The sequence below is a fragment of the Phyllosticta citriasiana genome, assembly GCF_038021145.1.
Source record: "Phyllosticta citriasiana strain CBS 120426 chromosome Unknown IWZ02scaffold_12, whole genome shotgun sequence".
Classification (NCBI taxonomy): Eukaryota; Fungi; Ascomycota; class Dothideomycetes; order Botryosphaeriales; family Phyllostictaceae; genus Phyllosticta; species Phyllosticta citriasiana.
This window is the reverse complement of record NW_027117289.1, coordinates 746562-765506: the sequence shown is the minus strand read 5'-3', so window position 1 is coordinate 765506 and position 18945 is coordinate 746562. Positions and strand designations below refer to the sequence as shown.

Sequence of the window (18945 nt, the reverse complement as noted above, 5' to 3'; positions counted from 1 at the left end):
GATCTGGGGAACAAAAATAGCCTAACGGCAACGGGCGCCCGCTCTGTCCGTCTTTCCAAAAATGGATAGAGCCCGTCGTGACAGCTGGAATGGTATAACCTTTCTGCTGCCGCTCCGTCTTCTACTCACCAAGCCGATCTCGTCACCAAAACATCTGCTGTTCTTCTGCCATTTCCTCTCTGCACGTCGGCTGCTGTGCTATTTCTTCTGGAATCCTCCATGATGCTGTACGATGGTGGCATCGGCACGTATGATTCGATTCTCTCCACTCACTTCGGCGTCATCGAACCAGCGACTTGCAATCGGACTCCAGCAGCCAGGGACATTCGCAGGTGTAAGCTCTCATGTCGATGAAGGGCAACCGTTGGTGCCTTTAGTTCACTAGTTGACAAGCATCATGACCGTAATATGCTATACATCGAGAGCGAAGAAGCGCGGGCAAACCAACGCTCATGTCTATCCAAGTGCCAACCCCTCCCAATGGTGTAAACTGCCGCAGCGGAATCTACTCCGTCTCTCGACCCGCCCTCCCGAGCCTTTCAGCCGCTCAGTGGTTCAGCAATCACCTACTTCAGATGACTTGACCACTAAATCCTCCGAGGTCCCTCGAACAAAGAAACAGCCAGATCCGAAGGCGCTGTGCTTGAAGAGATCTCTTTACCGCCGAATCCTCCATCTACAACTTCGCCTTTGGCTTCTTACTGTCTTGACTGGTCACTTCCTCGTACATTTCATCAATGAGATTGCGATACTTTTTGGCCGTCTGGGGGCGCTTGAGCTTAAGCCTGATGGTCACACGTCGTCAGCAAACATTCGACAAGTTGAGAAACCAGTTTTCGTTTTCACAAAGAATCATCACCATGTCGGGTAAAGGCGGTACTTACGTCGGGGTCAAGAGCTCATTGTCAATGGAGAACGGTTCAAGAAGCAACCGCACAGCCCGGACGCGCTCGTAGCTGTTGAACTTGTTCTTCTTGCCCACACGCTCCAGCTCATTGAGCGCTGCTTTCCTAACCTTGGGGCTCTTTGCTGCCTCCTCTAGCGCCTGTCTGTCGGTTTCGCTAATACGCTTGCCTAGAATTTTGCTTGCAAACGGCGCAAATTGCTCGGGCTGAATGCCAAAAATGGCGACGAGGCTCGACTGCTCGCTGTCGCCGTGGACGTAGGCCATGGCGAGCCATCCGCAGTTGGCCAGGTAGGCGTTTTCGATGCGCTCAGGCGACACGTATTCGCCCTGACTGAGCTTGAGCACGTTCTTCTTGCGGTCAATGATCTTCAGGCGGCCCATCTCGTCCACCAGACCAATGTCGCCAGTGTGGAACCATCCATCCGCATCAACTGCCTTGGCGGTCTCTTCGGGATTGCGGTAGTATTCGCGGAACATGCTGGGTCCTCGGAGCAAGACTTCGCCACGAGGGTGAGGCTTGTCGGTGGCGAAGTACTCCATGTCCGGCACGCTTTCCAGACAGAATTCCTGCGAGGGACAAGAGGCACCGCAGTTGCCCGACGTCATGTCTCCAATGAGCTGTGCCGTCGAGGCCGCGTAAGATTCCGTGAGACCGTAACCCTGGGTAAATTGGTTGGAGAAGACGATGCGCAGGAACGAGTGAAGAGACGGGTCAAGAGGAGCAGAGCCAGTCACCAAGGTGCGTGCACGATCGAGACCGACGGCCGAGGCAGCCTTGCGTGCCCAGATGCGGTCCCAGAAAAAATGCTTGTTGGTCGGGTTTGGTCCCTTCAACCCCGCAGTCTTTGCGGCGACGGCTTGCCTCGACAAAGCACCCTTGACGCCGCCCTGGTCGATGGTGCCAGCCTTAATGGCACTTCCAAATCGGTTGTACAACCTGGGCACTCCGGTAAAAGCCGTGGGACGCAGCAACTTCAAGTCATCAACAAGCTCGGTAATGTTGCCGTGGAAGTATCCAATGGCGCCGCCGCCCCAAAGCGCCGTGTGCTCGCCCACTCTTTGGTAGATATGAGCAAGAGGCAAGAAAGAGCACATGACATCGCTACTCGACTGGGTGGTGATGGTCATGGACGAGCTGGTCGCACCAAGCGCATTCTTGTGGGTCAGAACCACGCCCTTGGGGTTACCCGTCGTTCCAGAGGTATAGTTGATGGTGATAATGTCTTCGGGATGGGGAGTATTATAAGGTCTCGGGTGCTTCTCTCCAATGGCCTCGACCTCACCCAGGTAGTATATTGTCACACCAAGGTCACCGGCAATGGCGTTCAAAATATCCCTTTTCGAGGATCCCGGCAACTCACCTCCATCCAAGGGGTCCATGGACACAATCAACTTCAACGACGGTAACCGCGGCTTCAGCTTCAAGAGCGTGGGAATGTGGTTCAGGGAGGTCGCGACGCATTTCAGCTCAGCGTGGTTGATGATGTACTCGGTCGTGTCGGGACCGAGGGTGTCGTAAATGGAGACGGTGTAGCAAGCCTGGGACATGGCCGCCAGATCTACGTGGATGTCAACGCCTCGTACCTCTGAATATTTATAACCTCAACATACCGACAATCTGCCACTCGGGCCTGTTTGGGCACCAAAGACCAATGCCATACTTGGCTCCGTCTGGAACGCCAATCTTCCTGTGTATCTCGGCAAGACCGGCGCCGCAGTTGGTCCTGCGCTGATGGACCGTCTTGTAGTCTTGCCAGACGTATGGTCCCCAAGTCTTGGTCGCGGGGTCATATGGGCGGTGTCCCAGGCAGCGGCTGTTGGGATTGTTCTTGGCTGGAGACGAATTGTTAGGTGGGAACGAGGAGACGGCGGTCAAGAGCGGGGGGGAGGCCTACCAGACTGTTCAAAGGCCTCGTGGATGGTGGTAACCTGGGATTGTTATGAGCTACAAGACAAAGGACAGAAGGAGTAGGAAAGCAAAACTCACCGAGGGGTCCAGAGACTCGAGACAGCCGTCGACGAAGCGCCAATGGCGATAAGTAGCGGTGCGACCCTCTTTCTCGGTCCCAGGGACAGTAGCGCTGTGGGGTTGACCCGGAGGAGGCAGGCCCTGCAGCGACAGCGCGCGGTCTACGGCAGGAAGACTGGCAGGAGCCATAATGGGAAAAATTATGGACAGAGGCGGAGGGCAAGAAGCAAGTATCTACAAGACAAGCGAATGCCTGGAAGACTTGACAGGTGGAAGAAGGGTCAGGAGAGAGGGCGCAGACTCAGCGCGACGCAGGAAGAGGTGGAGGAGCTGGCGGAGCACAGCCAAAGGCGGTAGCCAAGAAAAAGATGTGTGAGGGAGTGATGTCAGGGCCGGAACGGACAGCGGTGGACGCCAAACGGCGATATAAGAGGAGGAAACGGTGGATGGAGCGAGGGCGAAGGCAGCGCGTGGGGAGTAGAGGGACAATCACAAGGGAGAACGGGGAAAAGAGGGTGCAACGCTGGCTGGTGGTGACCGTGTCTGTGTCTTGGGGTCGGGCGGTCAGTGGTAGCCGTGCCTCGGTACTAGGGAGCTCTGCGGGCTGATCCCAGCCGTTGCATGGCGTCGGCGTTGATGGCCTTTGCACATGTCGGCCGTAACCGCGACTGGCTGGCCGCCTCTCTTCGCTGGTCGAGGGAGCACAACGGGCCTCCGGTCGTCATGCTGAAAACGAGGTGTTGACAAGAGTCAGTCGGACGGAGCGGCGCCGCTTGCTGCGGACCACGGCCAAAAGAATACGACTGGCGCGGCGACCTGACAAGTCATGGATGGCTCCGAGAGGGCTGCAGGGCTCCGTAACCTTTTTCTTTTTTTCTTTTCTTTTTATTCTTTTTCCTTTTTTCCTTTTCCCATTTTCTGCCTTTCCCTTTTTGCGCTTTTCTGCCTCATGCTGCGAGATCGCACCCCATCTCGCATGTGACGCGCGACATCCGTTTGGCTGCAGGACAAGCGGAAACTGGGTGGAACCAGCCAACGGGGACCCTCGTCGTGCCCCACTGCCACGCATCGTGACTCCATCCATAGCCCATGGCCGACTTCCAAGCCACACGACAAGAGACGATCAAGAGAACAAGACGGCGACAAGAACGTTGGCCATCTTGACCATTTCCGCTCCCCGTGATGCCCGCCCTTCACATGGATGGGCTTCTTTGAGCGGGGCGCCGCGACCTGACGGACGGAAGCACGGCATCAATTCCACGGCGGAACAGAGTGCTAGGTAGCAGACAGGCGGGCAGGCGGGCAGCTCACCTAACGAAAGTCGTCGTCCTTTTCCCCGCGCCTCGCCAACCGCGAACCTGGGAGAGTGGGCTGCCTCCCTGCGCGCCGTTTCACCTCGTGCTGCTGCCGCTGCGCTGTGTGCTGCGCTAGGTACTGCCGGGCGCCATGTGCCTGTCCTGTCAGAGTGTTCCCATTTGATGCGGCTTCTCCTCTACCTGGTCCAAGAAATGCGGGGGAGACGGCCACGCCGACGGACATGGCGGGGCATATTCCTACTCCAGGCGCGCTCGAGCTGTGGCGGCGTTTGCATGACCATTTACCTCACTTCCTTGCCCACCTGTCCATCCATCCATCCATCCATCCATCCGTCGCGCCGAGCAGTCAGTCATTCAGCCTGCCAAACAGCCACCCTCTCTTCCTCGTCCGTCCCATCTCATCTCGTCTCGTCGCAGCTGCACTAGCTGGCTAGCTGGCTGGCTGGTTGGCTGGCTGGCTGGTTGGCTGGCTGGCTAATTTGAATGTAGGCGGGGAAGAGGCGCAAAGCGCATTTACCTACATGTGCCGCAATTGTGGTCCGGCGGCGTGGCTGCTGCTGCTGCTGCGACAGCGGACGGCGGGGGCTCTAGAAACGAAACTCGAGGCACGTCAGCCGGCGCGCAGTGAGCGAACCAGGCAATCCACAGCGCCCGACATCAAAAAAAAGCCCCCGTCCAATCACTACGCCGCGCCAAGACGTGCGTCTTTGTTCAGCTGAAGGACTGCGGGCTGCAGGTGCCCTGTTGGGCCGGCCGGGTCGAGTGCTCAAAACCTTCATCATCCTTCAACCGCCTGGCGTCTGGAAATTTAATGATGCGATGGGATGACCATCGGCGAAACCGACGCAGAGCTGCCTGTCGTACCTCTTTCCCGGAATGGCAATCGCGCTGCTGCGCTGCCATATGCTGTGCCACTTATTTTTCACTTTGCGCCTACATGGTACATGTCTACACCTTTGCGTCTGGCTGGACCTTGCTTTCGCTAACTGCTGACTTGACTGCCAATTACTTGATTGACCACCTGCTTTGAGGCCATCTGCCTATCTGACGCCCCGTTTCGTGGCCTGCCTGCCGACGGCTCCCCTCCCAAGCATGTTAGTGGGTTCCTTGGGTACATGTACTTGGGATCACGTGCATGGTGCGCATGGCATGCATACTTACTTGCACAAGTACATGCATTGGTACTTGGTTGCCGCATCGAATCGTGCATACGTACATACATGCACACGTGTGCGCCGCGCCAGTGCTAAGGCTGCTTACCAGAATACTAACACAGCTACATACCTACCGCAAGGACCCGCGAGAAAATGCCAGTAGCTCCTCCTTCCTTCCTACTAGTGTGAAGTCAAGGTAGGTAGGTAGGTATGATAGACTCGCCATCCATCATATGCGCCGCCTCACCGCACCTCCACGCATCTTATCATTCTACCTCGGCATCTTGCGCGTGCGTCGTTCCTTGGTTGAATAATGGACGACTGCTGCTACGACTGCTGCTGCTGCTACGACTATCATGACTACTGAGATGTGCGCGCGCGCGCTCTTCTACGAGGACGAGCGACGACGCAAGAGAAATTGACAGACCGATCCAACACCGAAGCTCCTGTGCTTTCGTTCATTCAATTCCGCATTCCTTGGTTTGATGTTGAAGTTCCCACAACCATTGGCCGCCGCTTCGAAATTCGTGATGCGTCCGTCCGTCCACCGCATTGTCTTGCCCAAAAATTGAAAAAGAAGGGGGAAAAAAAAAAGGGAAAGAGGTGAAGAGGAGAGGAAGGAGAACACCATGGCTTTTTTTTCGTGTCGTTAAATCTCGGAAACTTCGTTGAGAGAAAGAACAGGGGTATGTATGTATCCAAGAAGGCCACCTCAGGGGTCTAGGTGGAGCCGCTCAGCTTGCCGTCGACGTTGGTGTTGCCCGTCGCCGTGGCGTTGTCGGCCGAGCCGGACGCAGACGGCTGCGTCGCCGAGGCGGCGAAGGACTGCTCGAAGTCGGCGATGATGTCGTCGATGTGCTCGGTGCCGACGGAGATGCGGATGAGGTCCTGCGAGGGAGTGAAGTCAGTAAGAGGCCACCATCTTGATACTATGGGTTCATTGCGGAGGGAGAAAGAGAAGGTTGGATGCTGTGGTCGGCTGCTTGCTTGCTTGCTTGCTTGCTTGCTTACCTTGGTGGTGCCGCTGTCAATCTTCTCCTGGTCCGACAGCTGCTCGTGGGTCGTGGACCAGGGGTGGATGGCCAGCGTCTTGGAGTCACCAACATTGGCCAGGTTGGAGATGAGCTTGAAGTTGTCGACGACCTGGCTGCCGGCCGCGGCGTCGCCCTTGACGCCAAACGACAGCACGCCGCCAAAGCCGCGGGTCAGGTACTTCTTGGCCAGCTCGTGCGAGGGGTGGCTCGCCAGGCCCGGGTACGACACCCAAGCAACATTGTCGTTCTTCTCGAGCCACTTGGCCAGCGTCATGGCGTTCTGCGCGTGCCGCTCGGCCCGCAGCGACAGCGTCTCCAGCCCCAGAATGAGCTGTTGTGCCGCGAATGGGTTCATAGCTGCGCCCAGGTCGCGCAGGATCTCGACGCGCGCGCGGATTGCGAACGTGATGGGCCCGAACGTCTCGAAGAACTTGAGGCCGTGGTAGCCGTCCGACGGCTCGACCATGGCCGGGAACCGCTTCGCGTGCTTGCCCCAGTCAAACTTCCCGCTGTCGATGACGACGCCGCCGATCGTCGTGCCGTGGCCGCCGATCCACTTGGTTGCGCTGTGCACAACAATGTCGGCGCCGTGGTCGATGGGCCGGCAGAAGAATCCGCCTGCGCCAAAGGTGTTGTCGACCTGATTGAACCAGTGTCAGTCATTATCCTCGTCTCCATATTCCCGGACCAACTTACCACCACGGGCACGCCAGCGTCGTGCGCAATCTTGACAATGGCCTCAAAGTCGGGGACGTTGTACCTGGGGTTGCCAATGCTCTCAATGTAAACGGCCTTGGTCTTGTCGTCGATGAGCGACTTAAAGTCCTCGGGCTTGTCGCCCTTGACGAACTTGGTGTGGATGCCCAGCCGCGGGAAGGCCACCTTGAACTGGTTGTAGGTGCCGCCGTACAGGTTGGACGTCGAAATGATATTGTCACCGGCCTCTGCGAGCGCCGCAACGGCCATGAATTGCGCTGCTTGGCCAGATGCCGTGGCGACGGCGGCGACACCGCCCTCGAGTGCTGCGATGCGATTTTCGAAAACGTCGACCGTGGGCTACCGCGCGACCAGAATGAGTCAGCTTGCGCTTGCTGGACAGTATCGGGCGGCTGTTTGTGCTCACGTTCATGATGCGGCTGTAGATGTTGCCGAATTGCTTGAGGCCAAAGAGCCTTGCGCCGTGTGCCGAGTCATCGAAGACGTACGACTGCTCCAATCAGTCATGACGTTCCTCAAGAGAAGCTGTCCTGGAGTAGTAACATACAGAGGTCGCGTAGATGGGAACAGCGCGCGAATTAGTCTCCTTGTCGGGCGTGTGTCTGCGCAGACATGGTCAGCTCAGGCACAATACCCATTCGTTCATGGCGCACTCACCCGGCGTGAAGCTGCAGCGTCTCGAAACGCTGAGGAAGGTCGGATCCGCTCATGATCTTGCAGATGCAGGAGAAGTTGCAATGAAGCGAAGGTGAATAATTCAGAAGAGACCTTGTGAGATTTGGAGGATTTGATATTGTAGACGTAGGTGGTGGGCAGAAGATCTAGTCAACAAAGACTACAAACAATGGGAATGCCGAAGTCGGGCGCGTGGAGGGTTTCGTGGGGGGAGAAAGGGCGGCGAGCACGCAATTTTTGTGATCTCGGTTGCCCCGCCTTTCTCGTCCCTAAAGAAACATGACACGCCACCAAAGGCTTGATGTGAGTCAATTGGTGGTTGGCTAAACATGTTCAAAGCCTGCTGGACTCTTGTTCCTGTTCTTCCTTGCGGCTCGTACGCAATTGGCTGCGGGGAACACTGATCGATGCAGGGATTCTCTAGGCAAGCTTCGCCAGGAGCCAGGTTCCTTCTCTCAAGGTAGCGGGATAGTGGATGGGTTCAGCATTACAGTTTCTCGTTCTTGTAGACTGAGGGCGACGAAGCGGTTAATCGGCTTGTTGAAAATTATGTGGTTTCTCTATGTCTGGCGCTCTTCTACGGTCGGTCTGCCTCCACCTAACCTGGGGACAATTGATCTATGATCGACATGACCAATGAGAGCCCGTCCACATGAGCCTACAAAGCTAAGCTGCACTTGGCGAGCTTTATTAACGGCGGTCAACCAAGTCAAGCCGGGACGGGAACGCACACAATTTTAAGACGGCATCACCTCATCAAGCCGCATTCTTCCAGGGGCCATTGGGTGACTCGGGGACGACGACACAGCACAAGTCGGACGGAAAAGCAGCGATTTGAAATTTCCGACAACTTCAGCCCGCTCTTGATCTCGACGACTGTTGATCGACTACTTTGGAACATGATTCGGAGGTATCGTGGTTGGCCAGCCAGTTTCCCACTTTTGAAAATCACACGCCTTTCGACTCCAAACGCCAGTTATGCAATATCGACAAGGATTTCTCCGACCGTGGTCATTTGAAGATGTTATTGGGGAACGTCAAAAAGACCTGGCTTCATGTTGATTTTGCAAAGCTTTGCAACGCAGCCAGCAAGCTGCAAGTATGTCTGGACACCCTCGAGGATGCGCATGTGGGTGAATCCGATTTCCTGACTCGTTAGCGCCACAAACCTACGAGACGGGCCTCGGCATATACCTTGATAAATTCGAGTTTTGCGTGCTCCGAAATCGTGGGTATGGTCTTGGTGACTTTGAACATGGTACTGATGATGTCATGGCACGAGTAGCCCAAATCCCACAACTCCTTGAGCGCATCTAGCGCCTGATCGACCTTGGTTTCGTGACATGCCTTGATCATGGCCTGCACCTTGACTGGATGAGGGCTGTCAACCACCTTGAAAACGTTGTCCCCATTGACAATTCCAAAGCCAGCATGAGTGCTCTGCAGGTTGTTTATTGCCTGGCGCATGTCTCCCTCGGCAGAAAACACCAGCGCCGCAAGTCCATCGTCGGTGTGGTTGACCTTTTCAGCCTCGCAGATTTGCATCAACCTCTTGACCAGCTGGCCGTCGGTCAGGCGTGCGTATCGGAGAATGGCGCAACGGGACTGGAGAGGCTCGATAATCTTGTTTGACAGGTTGCAGGCAAAGGCGAAGCGCGTCGTGGACGAGTAGATTTCCATGGTTCTCCGGAGGGCCTGCTGAGCGCCAGGCGTCATGCTACAGGCCGATCAGCATACGAGCAAAGCAAAGCATGTCGAGATTCGGCGCACCTGTCGGCCTCATCCAGGATGACAATCTTGTGCCTTCCTGCAGGCAGGGTGACCTTCTTCTGGGCAAACCCCTTGATGCGGTTCCGGACAACATCGATACCCCGCTCATCACTGGCATTGAGCTCCAGCACAGCTTCCTTGTATGCGTCGCCGAGAAGTTGGCGGGCGAGGCACAGGATGGAGGTGGTCTTGCCGATTCCTGGGGTGCCAGAGATGATGACATGGGGCATGTTTCCATCCTTGGCGATGATCTTGAGACGCTCAATGGTCTCGGTATTGCCAACAATGTCGTCGAGGAAGACGGGGCGGTACTTTTCGACCCTTTGGCGCCCAGAGTCAGCTTACAGAAGCGCCGTGTGCAAGATGCAGAGACAACGAACCAAGGCAGCTCGTATGCGACGGCGCCCCCATCCGACTGTGGCTTGATGCCGTTGCGGGCGGCCGAGGCAGACGACTCGGCTTGCACCATGGCGATGAGATGGACAGAGGTGGTGGGGTGCGTGTTGGGGTCGAGTTGGGGTCGGGTCGGGTCGGGTCGAGTGCGAGCTGGAGGGAAACGCGTCTGGGGAGGAGACGCGCCGCAGTCACGTGGGGCAATTTTTCCCGTCGCAACCAAGTTGAACCCAAGCCGGCTCCGCTCCGGGAGAGGACGGAAAGGCGTTCCCAAGCTCAACACGCTCGTTGGGCTGCCATTCGGAAAGCGGAAAAGCCGCAACTCTAACCTTGTTTCTGCCCTGCCCGCAGCGCCGCAACACCACAGCAACAACCATGACATGACGACAGAGGATGCCATCAGTCGACACCATGACCCCCACTGGACACTCCTTCGCCCGAGCACGACCGACGGTGGACAGGCGCACGGAAGACCGACGACAGCAGCGCCACAGCAGCCTTACGCGTCACAGCCATGCTAACGGTAACGGTCCAGTTTCAGCTTGGCGCCCCACGACCAGACAAGACAAGACCAGACCAGACCAGACCAGACCGCCTTCGCAACCAAAGCCCTCGCCCCAGCAGAAGCAGAAGCAGAAGCAGAAGCAGAAGCAGAAGCAGAAGCATGCAGAACAACCGGCTCCGCCCCAGCATACGCCCGGCAACGACGGGGCCGCGTGCCGTGCCCAGTCGGCTGTCCCTCCCGGACTTTTCTCTCGCTATCGCCATCATTCGCGACGCTGCTTGGCTGCTGATGACCACTCGGCTTGCAAACGCCATGGCCGAAGCGCTTACGCCTCTGGTCTCTCTTGTCGTTAGGGGTTGTCATTTGGATCCAACCAACCTGGCGCGCCCTGGCGCCACTGCAGACAGACTCCTCACAGCCATGGTCTCCAAAGCCATACATCACCCCCACGACCGTCTTGGTCCGCGTCAATGTGGCGACATCAAACGGCGCCCCGGCCACCGACGTTTGCTTGACGCCATGTCTGGCGCGTGTCCTCTGCCTAGAATAACTGCTGCCCTGCCTCGCACTTTACTCATCCTACGCCATCCTTCCTCTCCTCTCTTCTGTTGAATCCTTCAAATCGCTCTTTGTCCGCAGCACCAACCGCGTGAGCTGAGTGAGTGGAGTCGCGGCTGCCCGGCCACCGCCACGCCGTCCTCAATAGTCGTCGTCATCATCGCACGTCGTACGCACTCGCCCCGGTGCTCATATTAATCCCTTGTCCACTCTTTGCCTGGGCTTTAGCTCTCGGCCCATCTGCCGCGCATTGCCCTTATTCCCTGAGATTCTATATCATCCAACGAGATCCGTTTCCTACCTTCATCATCCACCTGTTTGCTCTCTTGTCCGCCAAACTCGCCGAGACATGAGGCCCACTACCGCACTGGCGCTGGCCGCAAGCCTGCTTTCCGTAGCCGAAGCCCTGCAATTGGCCAAGCGAGAGGTCAGTCGCAGCAGACAATCGCCCATCTCACTTGCATCTAACAAAATTCCTAGGGCGCACCTCGCGTCCTTCAAACTGAGATTCAGCGCAGAGATGATATCCAAAACGTAGTCAAGCGCGACCTGGCGCGTAGAGATCGGAGGACAAAGAGGTCGACAACCCTCCAAGCTACTCTGGACAATGAGGAAACTCTCTACTACGCCAACGCAAGTCTTGGAACCCCTGGTCAAGCAGTGCGACTTCACATCGACACTGGCTCAAGTGATTTGTGGGTGAATTCGGCAACCTCGAGCTACTGCACGTCAAGAGAAAGCCCTTGCAAATCGGCAGGAACCTATTCGGCGAACGACTCGTCGACCTATGAGTTTGTTAATAGCAAGTTCAACATTTCCTACGTGGACGGATCTGGAGCCGCCGGAGACTACGCCAAGGATACCTTTACCTTTGCCGGTACAAGCCTCACCGAATTACAATTCGGCATCGGCTACACCTCGACTTCGTCGCAAGGAGTTTTGGGGATCGGATACGTGATCAACGAGGCCGCCGTCAATCGCGCGGGCCTCGATTCGTATCCAAACCTGCCCCAGCTTCTCGTCAACAAGGGCATCATCCAGTCCAACGCGTACAGCTTGTGGCTCAATGACCTGGATGCCAGCACAGGAAACATTCTCTTTGGTGGCGTGGACTCGGAAAAGTACCACGGCACGTTGGCGACGCTGCCCATCCTCAAGGAATACGGCTTGTACCAAGAGTTCACCATTGCATTGACTGGAGTCGGCTACAACGGTAAGAACGGCTCCTTCTTCAGCACCAACAGCGGCGACGGCGCTGTTTCCGTACTGCTGGACAGCGGCAGCTCCCTTGTCTACCTCCCGGACTCGATAGTTTCCGACATTTACGACAAGACGGGTGCGCAGTACGACTCATCTGAGGGCGTCGCCTTTATCAACTGCGACCAAAGCTACAGCTCCGAGACGCTCGACTTCACCTTCTCCTCGCCGACCATCAGTGTGTCGATGAGCGAGCTCGTCATCACCGCCGGCTACAGTAACAACCAGCCCATCTGCATCCTGGGTATCGCGCCGGCCGGCGACTCGTCGTGCGTCCTCGGCGACACGTTCCTGCGCTCGGCCTACGTCGTCTACGACTTGGCCAACAACGAAATCAGCCTCGCCCAGACAAACTTCAACGCCACGTCGTCCAACATTCTCGAAATCACGACCGGCACAGCGGCCGTCCCTGATGCGACGGGTGTCGCCAACGCAGTTAGCACGCTGGCTGGCGGTACTGGCGGCGCGCGCAACGGCGGCGTCGAGGTCACGGGTGGTGCTGCCGGCCCTCAGATCACGGCGATGCCCAAGGCAGCTCTGGCCGCGGCGGCGGGCGCGGGCCTGCTGTTTGCCCTGTAAAAAAGCCGAAAAAAGCCGTCGAAAAGGTTTCCCCTGCCTCTGGCATTTCATGATTTGAAGCGTTTTCTTTGCACGGCTTCCTGTCTAGCGTGCACATGATGCGGCATGACTGGCGTTGACTTGGCCCCTGTTCTCTTGTAACCTTCCCCTGAGCGCGTTTGCATTTTTACTTGTACATATCCCCTTCCTACCCCTACATGACGAGATGAGACGACTTTTACTGCATTTGTATTCATGGATGAGCCAGCGAGTAAGCGAGCAAGACAAGCAAGCAAGCAGCAAACAAAAGGTGGACTTTTTTGTTTCCTTCTCTCGCCTCCTTCTTCTTCACATTTCACCTGCTCATACCATCGTCCATCCCATTGTACAATCGTTCTTCCTAATTGCTCTTATTTTGCGTACGTAGTGTGTAAAGGAAGAGACGGACACGAGATGGGATGTTTTGTACAGCATCAGCATAGTAGCATACAGCATTGGCATTAGCATTGGCATTTGGCATGAGCGGCGCCGGCGGCATATATCGGTCCATGTAGCTTGCATGCAGGGCCAAGAAAGAGATGTAGATGCATGCAGATAGAAAGAAATGATGCATCCACACGAGTGGTTTTACACACCCTATTCTCTACCTCATCTTCTCTAGAGAGAAAAGTGCTTCATGCGAATGGAATTGGCCGCGATGTGACGGGCTAACCAATTGGCCGATTGATCGACACGACCTGCGACATGACGGAGATGGACAAAGCCGGCCGGGCAGCTCGGCTCACCTCAGCCTCCACCACTGGCGTCATCGACCTCGCTTTGCGGACAGAGGATCGACCAATAATCCACTCCCTCACTCTTCTCCGGCGTTGTTCTTTCTCTCGCTCTTAATTCCTCTCTTGCCTGTCTTTTGCTCGCTTGCACACCACAACAAGCAGTCACTCGTGATTCCCAACACCACCACCACCACCACCACCATCACCACCATCACCACCCACCCGCCTGCGCACAAAGCACCGAGCGAGGCTGACCGTGATATCCCGTCTAACACCAAGATCAACCTAGGTATGTAGTCACACATCGCACGGAGCGCGACCAAGTCTTTCGCTCGGCACAGCCACGTCCGCATACCTAGGTAAGTGACCAACGGGCCAGGCCGGGCGGCTGGCTTGGCATACCTCTCCGTCTGATCTCACGACGAGCGGCGAGCAGGCCTGTTTGGGGCCTGACTGACTGACTGACCGACTGACTCCTGTTGAATCTACCTCTCTTTGACCAGTTGGTTTATTGGCTGGCTGGCTGGCTGGCTGGCTGGCTGGCTGGGTAAGAGAACTGCTTACTTCCAAGTACAGCGGTGCGACTTTCTGTCACAACAATACCTACCCACCTGTCTGCGTCTCTTCCTTACTCTCCCAGATCCACCGCGCGCAACCCGGCAACTCCCAGGATCTCAAGCGCGTGCGTTGCGGCGCGAAGTGGCGCGATGGAGCAGAGGGCAGGCCCGGCCCGGCAGAGTACACACATACCTAGCAATGATCGAGTGATCTGGGTCGGTTCCTTCTGTGTCTTTTTCCTCGTCAATTACTCCCGTTTGAGAACAAGATGGGGAGGTGGAGTTATATAGTGGATGTATGGTATAAGGGTGAGCGGCGTGGACCTGCATTAGCGAGCGAGAAGCGTATGCTGTGCGTGCGTGCGCAACGGATGCGCGCGCTGGATTTATGCATTTCCTGGGGGGGGGGAAGAAGTGGATGATTGGATGATTGGATCAGAATTGTTTGTGTTATTGGTTGCCTGATCTATGCGTTCAGAGTGGTTGGTCAATGGTTGGCTGCCAGTGAAAGTAGTAGCAGATGCCTTTAAGTCGGACGGAAAGGTTTAATTGGTAGACTGGGTGAGATTGAAAGCGGCGCCAGAGGTGGGTGTGAGGTCGTTATTCATGTCACCAGGAGAACTAACCCGATGCAGTGAGCCGGCCGTTGGAAGGAAATTCATAGAGCGAACGGGGGACAGGTGGTCAACCAATCATGGTGGAGGAAGTACCTGCCGTGCTGAAATGTGAAGTAGAAGCAAGCTCGGAATTTCCAAGAGTGTGCCTGAGAAGACACCTGGGTCGCTTCATTCCTCTTCCGGCGATTGCCGGAAATTTCCTTAAAGCGACGTTGTGCTCTGGCTGGTCTAGGTGAACAGCAAGCTAGTCCGCTTCTTATACGCACTTTTATGCTCCATCCGTGCTCTACTTAATCTATATACTACTTTAGATTAGCCACACACGCTTAAAAGCATCCATGTGATCTAGGAAAACCTAAACTCTTTAGATAGGTTTTTCTTAGTGAAGCTACCCTCGGCGCTTACGCACTCGAAAGCAGAGAGGTGATGACTGAGAAATAGGTGGACGAGAGGCTTTTGTTTACGGTGGCGTCTCGCACTCGGTTTTATCACACGTATCCGTATAGCAGAGGTGATGACTGACTAGACGGGGGGCGAACTAGATACCCTTACCTCAGCTGAATCTCAGCTTCGGCATCAGCTCTCCCCGTTACCAGTCAACAACTCCCTACCCACCATCGACGCAAAACTCTAACCAAGTTGCAGTCGCCCTCTCGCGCCTGATTATTGGATACCCGTAGTAGAAATATACGGGGGCTGGAGTGGTAGGTGCTTCGCGATTGGAAGGAAGAAATTCAAAGGCTGTGTGACCTGGCCAGCCATGCCATCACATAGACGATGAAGTTTGCCATCCTGGTAAGATGGTGTGGCTCCGGAAAAGGCGATCGACACATCTGTCTGACGACACTGTGCATTTATGTTCCCAGTAGCACTTGATGGTGAACTCAAAACCGAAATCGCGGGAACACTTTGGGATGATATGATTCGCGTTCATCACAATCGCGACCTCGCTCCCCTCGTCAACGCGAAGTGCTACGCACATGGTGTCTGGGTACAAGGAAGAGTTTCCTTGACTACCCGCGGCCGCCGAAGGAGGATTTAATTTCTCAAGAGAGGTCTCGTGTCCGGAATTCTTACAAATACTCCCTCCTTTTTGATCCACCAAAATCCTTTAGTCTCAACCACTAACCACCACATCATGCTCGAGACTCTCGTCACATCATCGGGCTTCAGCTCGCTTCACATTCTGTTGGCATGCCTTACCTCTTTCATCCTGTTTGAGATAGGTCGCATGGTCTATTCAACCAAGATCCACGTCCTCAGAAAAGTGCCTGGCCCGTGGTTCCCTGCCGCAAGCTCCATTTGGATCCGCTGGCAAAGATGGCATGGCAGGTTGTCCTTCAGGGCCGACGACCTCCTCAGAGAGTATGGTCCTGTCGTGCGCATCAGTCCCAACATGGTCCTTGTCAACGGCTCGCCATCTCTGCAGGCCATCTTCACCAGGCAGGACCTCGACACTGCTCCCCGAGCCATCAGAGCGCTGCGCATAGGAGGCCATGACTGGACTGTCACGTACTCGCAGAATGGCATTGCGCGCGAACGGCGCAGGCCGGTCATGAACGCCACCACGACCAAAGCGCTCAAGTACTGGCGGCCCATCTTCGAAGACAACATCAATAAAATGGTCCGCGATCTCGGCGCGTCGAAGGGCACCAAGTCTGAGGACATCGTGCGTCATCTCCGCATCGCCACTCTGCTCAACTCGCAAGTCGTCATGGCCGGATCGCAGGCCAAGATCGAGCCCGGCGACTTCCCACACATCGTCGGCGAGTACAACTTCCTCGTCGTGTGGCGTCTCTGCCTGCCGAGCTGGCTCTTCGAATGGCTCAAGGTGAGCCCCTTCAGCCACGCCCGATTCCGCATCCAGTCGAGCGACAAGCTATTCAAGCTGGGCGAGCACGTCTCCAGCGAGGCAGAAAAGGCCGACCCCTCGGACCGCGACGACGTGCCGACCGTCTACCAGTTGTTGATGGAGAAGCAAGAGAAGGGCGTCAAATGGACACACGACGAAATTAGCGCCGAAATGGCTGGCCAGATTTTGGCGGCGACTGAGACCACATCGTCCGCGCTCGCGTTCATCTTGTACGAGCTGGCCAAGAACACCAGTTTGCAAGAAGCCGTGTTCCGAGAAATCGACTCACATCCCGATGCCAATGACAACCTCGATGGCCTGAAGCTGCTCGCCGCCTGCATCAGCGAGGGCCTGCGCTTCCGCCCTCCCGTCGCTTTGACGGGCAGTCGTGTCGTGCCCAAGGGCGGCGTTGATATCCTCGGCTACTACATCCCCGAAGGCACAGTCGTAACCACGCAGTCTCTTTCCATGAGCCGCCAGCGCCCCGACCTCTTCCCGAACTACGATGTCTTTGACCCGACGCGTTGGCTAGACGAGGAGAAGCTGGCCGAACGGCGGCGATACACTGCTCCGTTTGGCGTCGGTGCCAGGCGCTGCCCAGGTGGTAATATGGCGTACTATCAGATGCGCCTGATTCTTGCTGCTATTTTCCGCGAATTCAAGATCTCGGTGGCTCCTGAGACGACTCCGGAGTCGATGACGCCGTTTGAGGCTAATGGATTCCGGTCGCGATATGATGAATGCTTCCTCATTCTCACGCCTCGTAGGTCTTGATGAGTCGACAGGTGAGGGACGACGGGAGAAGACGCCACTGTGAAATGTTAGTGTTGGTGTGGGTCCAAAGACATGAAAATCAGGGGTGCTTGATCGATTTCTTGCATTGCATCAACTGGTCGATTCCGACTTACATTGAAGTTTCTAGTTCAACAATACACCTTCTCGTAATCCTGAACGCAACATCAAAATGTATTGTGAGCCCTTACGATGTTTTCAGCGACGGAAGGCTGCGGCTGACACTCAGCCGAGGATTACTGCCCGTCACGAGACGATCTGTAGGGTAACAGGGGAAATCCATGAATCAAGAGCCTGAATCATTTGGCAATGTCACAGATGACGCGCGCAACGACAACTGCAAAGGCCTCGGTGTTATTGAACGAGGAGTTGGGGGCTCATAGCATAAGATTGGTGCCTTTGTGCTCGGAGAGCAGGGTGAGATATTGGTGCAGTCCGTAGGCCGACAGATAAGGAAAGCTACAGCGGGGATGAGTGATGTTGGGAGCCCATGTCGAGGCGACGCCAGTGGGTCGTGGTTGAAAAAAGAATACGGATCTTGGTTGGAATACGGAAGCCACATCAGTATAAGGTTGGAGGCGAACGAAGCTTGGCACGGAAGTCCCAGGAGCAAGATGCCGTCGTTGATGCTTGCTTCGGATGGCGTTGCATGGTTCGCTCGGACTTTCCGCGCACCCCAGCTTGGCTACCTTCAATACTTCTTAGCCTTGGTTTTCTTCTGCCCCTGTGGATCGCGTCTCCGGGGGCTCTGTACTGTACACGAGCTCGCCACGCTCGCATATCGAATTTCTTCATTAGTCATTGGCGCGCGTGAAATTGACTGAAGCCGCAGTGGCGCAGTCCGAGGTCTAGTCGCTGTGCAAGCCTCATTTGATGCCCAAGACCGCCCGAGCTGAAGTGTGTGTCGTTTTCCAAACGCCAATGCCCGGTCCGCCCGCCGTTTCAACGCCAATCGCTCAAATGCAATAACAAAAGGTTCTGCAACCGATCGACGTGGCTGCTACTCTTCACCCAACTCTTCTTGCTCGCTGCCATCGCGCCTTTTGGCTTGTTAGCAAGCGCCAATGCGACAATGCCTTCAGATGCGCGGCAACTTACGGGATGTATCTCACGCCGGCCGCCTCGCACGCCGCGAGCTGCTCTTCACCAAGCTGTATCGAAAAGCGAACCGTCAGCGAAACTACAAACCATGACTTCCTCCAGCTGCCGCCATGCCGCTTCATCACTCACGATTCCCGAGACCTTGACCGCATATGTGCCTGGAACGTAGCCATCCAGCCGCTGCCACTTTGCGACCCAGCTGTCGGCCGGGTTCTGAAGGAAGATGACGCCTTCGTAGACAGCGCTGGTGCAGTCATTTACATGAGCCTCGTCGGCGCCTTGCATTTCTAGAAATTCGCAGTTGGGACAGCCGTGCCGCCGAAAGTTGCTTCCCGTCGTCAAGTATGCGCAGACCATGCAGGCGCGCAGGTTCTTCATGTGGTTTGGTGGAATGTACGACTTAGACGTCATATTTGCGGGCAGCTTTGGGAGGTTTC

At 56.0% G+C, this 18945-nt stretch overlaps 6 protein-coding genes across 6 annotated transcripts; 2 read left to right on the top strand and 4 right to left on the bottom strand.

Moving 5' to 3' along the window:
* Positions 1-322: 322 nt before the first annotated feature.
* Positions 323-2915, bottom strand: IWZ02DRAFT_459376 (long-chain-fatty-acid-CoA ligase/ protein binding protein). Its single transcript, XM_066768077.1, has 3 exons — positions 2519-2915; positions 885-2466; positions 323-785 (listed from the first exon to the last, which is right to left on the bottom strand). The coding sequence occupies exons 2-3, from the start codon at positions 2453-2455 to the stop codon at positions 677-679; spliced, it is 1680 nt and encodes a 559-aa protein (XP_066620056.1). The 5' UTR covers positions 2456-2466; positions 2519-2915; the 3' UTR covers positions 323-676.
* Positions 2916-5740: 2825 nt separating this feature from the next.
* On the bottom strand, positions 5741-8278 carry IWZ02DRAFT_59423 (uncharacterized protein). The gene is made up of 6 exons (XM_066770939.1): positions 7755-8278; positions 7645-7699; positions 7504-7587; positions 7077-7436; positions 6358-7020; positions 5741-6234 (listed from the first exon to the last, which is right to left on the bottom strand). The coding sequence occupies exons 1-6, from the start codon at positions 7805-7807 to the stop codon at positions 6067-6069; spliced, it is 1383 nt and encodes a 460-aa protein (XP_066620055.1). The 5' UTR covers positions 7808-8278; the 3' UTR covers positions 5741-6066.
* A 518-nt stretch (positions 8279-8796) lies between these two features.
* Positions 8797-10011, bottom strand: IWZ02DRAFT_383068 (P-loop containing nucleoside triphosphate hydrolase protein; the record flags this gene model as incomplete). Its single annotated transcript, XM_066765257.1, has 4 exons — positions 8797-8919; positions 8967-9489; positions 9543-9863; positions 9923-10011. 4 exons carry the CDS (start codon positions 10009-10011, stop codon positions 8797-8799), a joined length of 1056 nt encoding a protein of 351 aa, XP_066620054.1.
* A 1040-nt stretch (positions 10012-11051) lies between these two features.
* IWZ02DRAFT_59902 (aspartic peptidase domain-containing protein) lies at positions 11052-12951 on the top strand. Its single transcript, XM_066770943.1, has 2 exons — positions 11052-11425; positions 11479-12951. The coding sequence occupies exons 1-2, from the start codon at positions 11348-11350 to the stop codon at positions 12832-12834; spliced, it is 1434 nt and encodes a 477-aa protein (XP_066620053.1). The 5' UTR covers positions 11052-11347; the 3' UTR covers positions 12835-12951.
* A 3043-nt stretch (positions 12952-15994) lies between these two features.
* Positions 15995-17389, top strand: IWZ02DRAFT_383055 (cytochrome P450 monooxygenase-like protein; the record flags this gene model as incomplete). Its single annotated transcript, XM_066765254.1, has 1 exon — positions 15995-17389. One exon carries the CDS (start codon positions 15995-15997, stop codon positions 17387-17389), a length of 1395 nt encoding a protein of 464 aa, XP_066620052.1.
* A 1018-nt stretch (positions 17390-18407) lies between these two features.
* Positions 18408-18919, bottom strand: IWZ02DRAFT_493091 (Spt4/RpoE2 zinc finger-domain-containing protein; the record flags this gene model as incomplete). Its single annotated transcript, XM_066769902.1, has 3 exons — positions 18408-18447; positions 18506-18558; positions 18638-18919. 3 exons carry the CDS (start codon positions 18917-18919, stop codon positions 18408-18410), a joined length of 375 nt encoding a protein of 124 aa, XP_066620051.1.
* Positions 18920-18945: the final 26 nt, after the last annotated feature.

What these genes read in the sequence shown, in the direction of transcription:
- IWZ02DRAFT_459376 (XM_066768077.1), bottom strand. Translation starts at nt 2,455, where the DNA reads ATGTCCCAGGCTTGCTACACCGTCTCCATTTACGACACCCTCGGTCCC. An exon ending in AATGAGCTCTTGACCCCGAC is followed by an intron (nt 786 to 884) that starts GTAAGTACCGCC and finishes TGTGACCATCAG; the next exon opens with GCTTAAGCTCAAGCGCCCCC.
- IWZ02DRAFT_59423 (XM_066770939.1), bottom strand. Translation starts at nt 7,807, where the DNA reads ATGAGCGGATCCGACCTTCCTCAGCGTTTCGAGACGCTGCAGCTTCAC. An exon ending in ACGCTGCAGCTTCACGCCGG is followed by an intron (nt 7,700 to 7,754) that starts GTGAGTGCGCCA and finishes ATGTCTGCGCAG; the next exon opens with ACACACGCCCGACAAGGAGA. An exon ending in ACGCTGGCGTGCCCGTGGTG is followed by an intron (nt 7,021 to 7,076) that starts GTAAGTTGGTCC and finishes TGGTTCAATCAG; the next exon opens with GTCGACAACACCTTTGGCGC.
- IWZ02DRAFT_59902 (XM_066770943.1), top strand. Translation starts at nt 11,348, where the DNA reads ATGAGGCCCACTACCGCACTGGCGCTGGCCGCAAGCCTGCTTTCCGTA. An exon ending in TGCAATTGGCCAAGCGAGAG is followed by an intron (nt 11,426 to 11,478) that starts GTCAGTCGCAGC and finishes CAAAATTCCTAG; the next exon opens with GGCGCACCTCGCGTCCTTCA.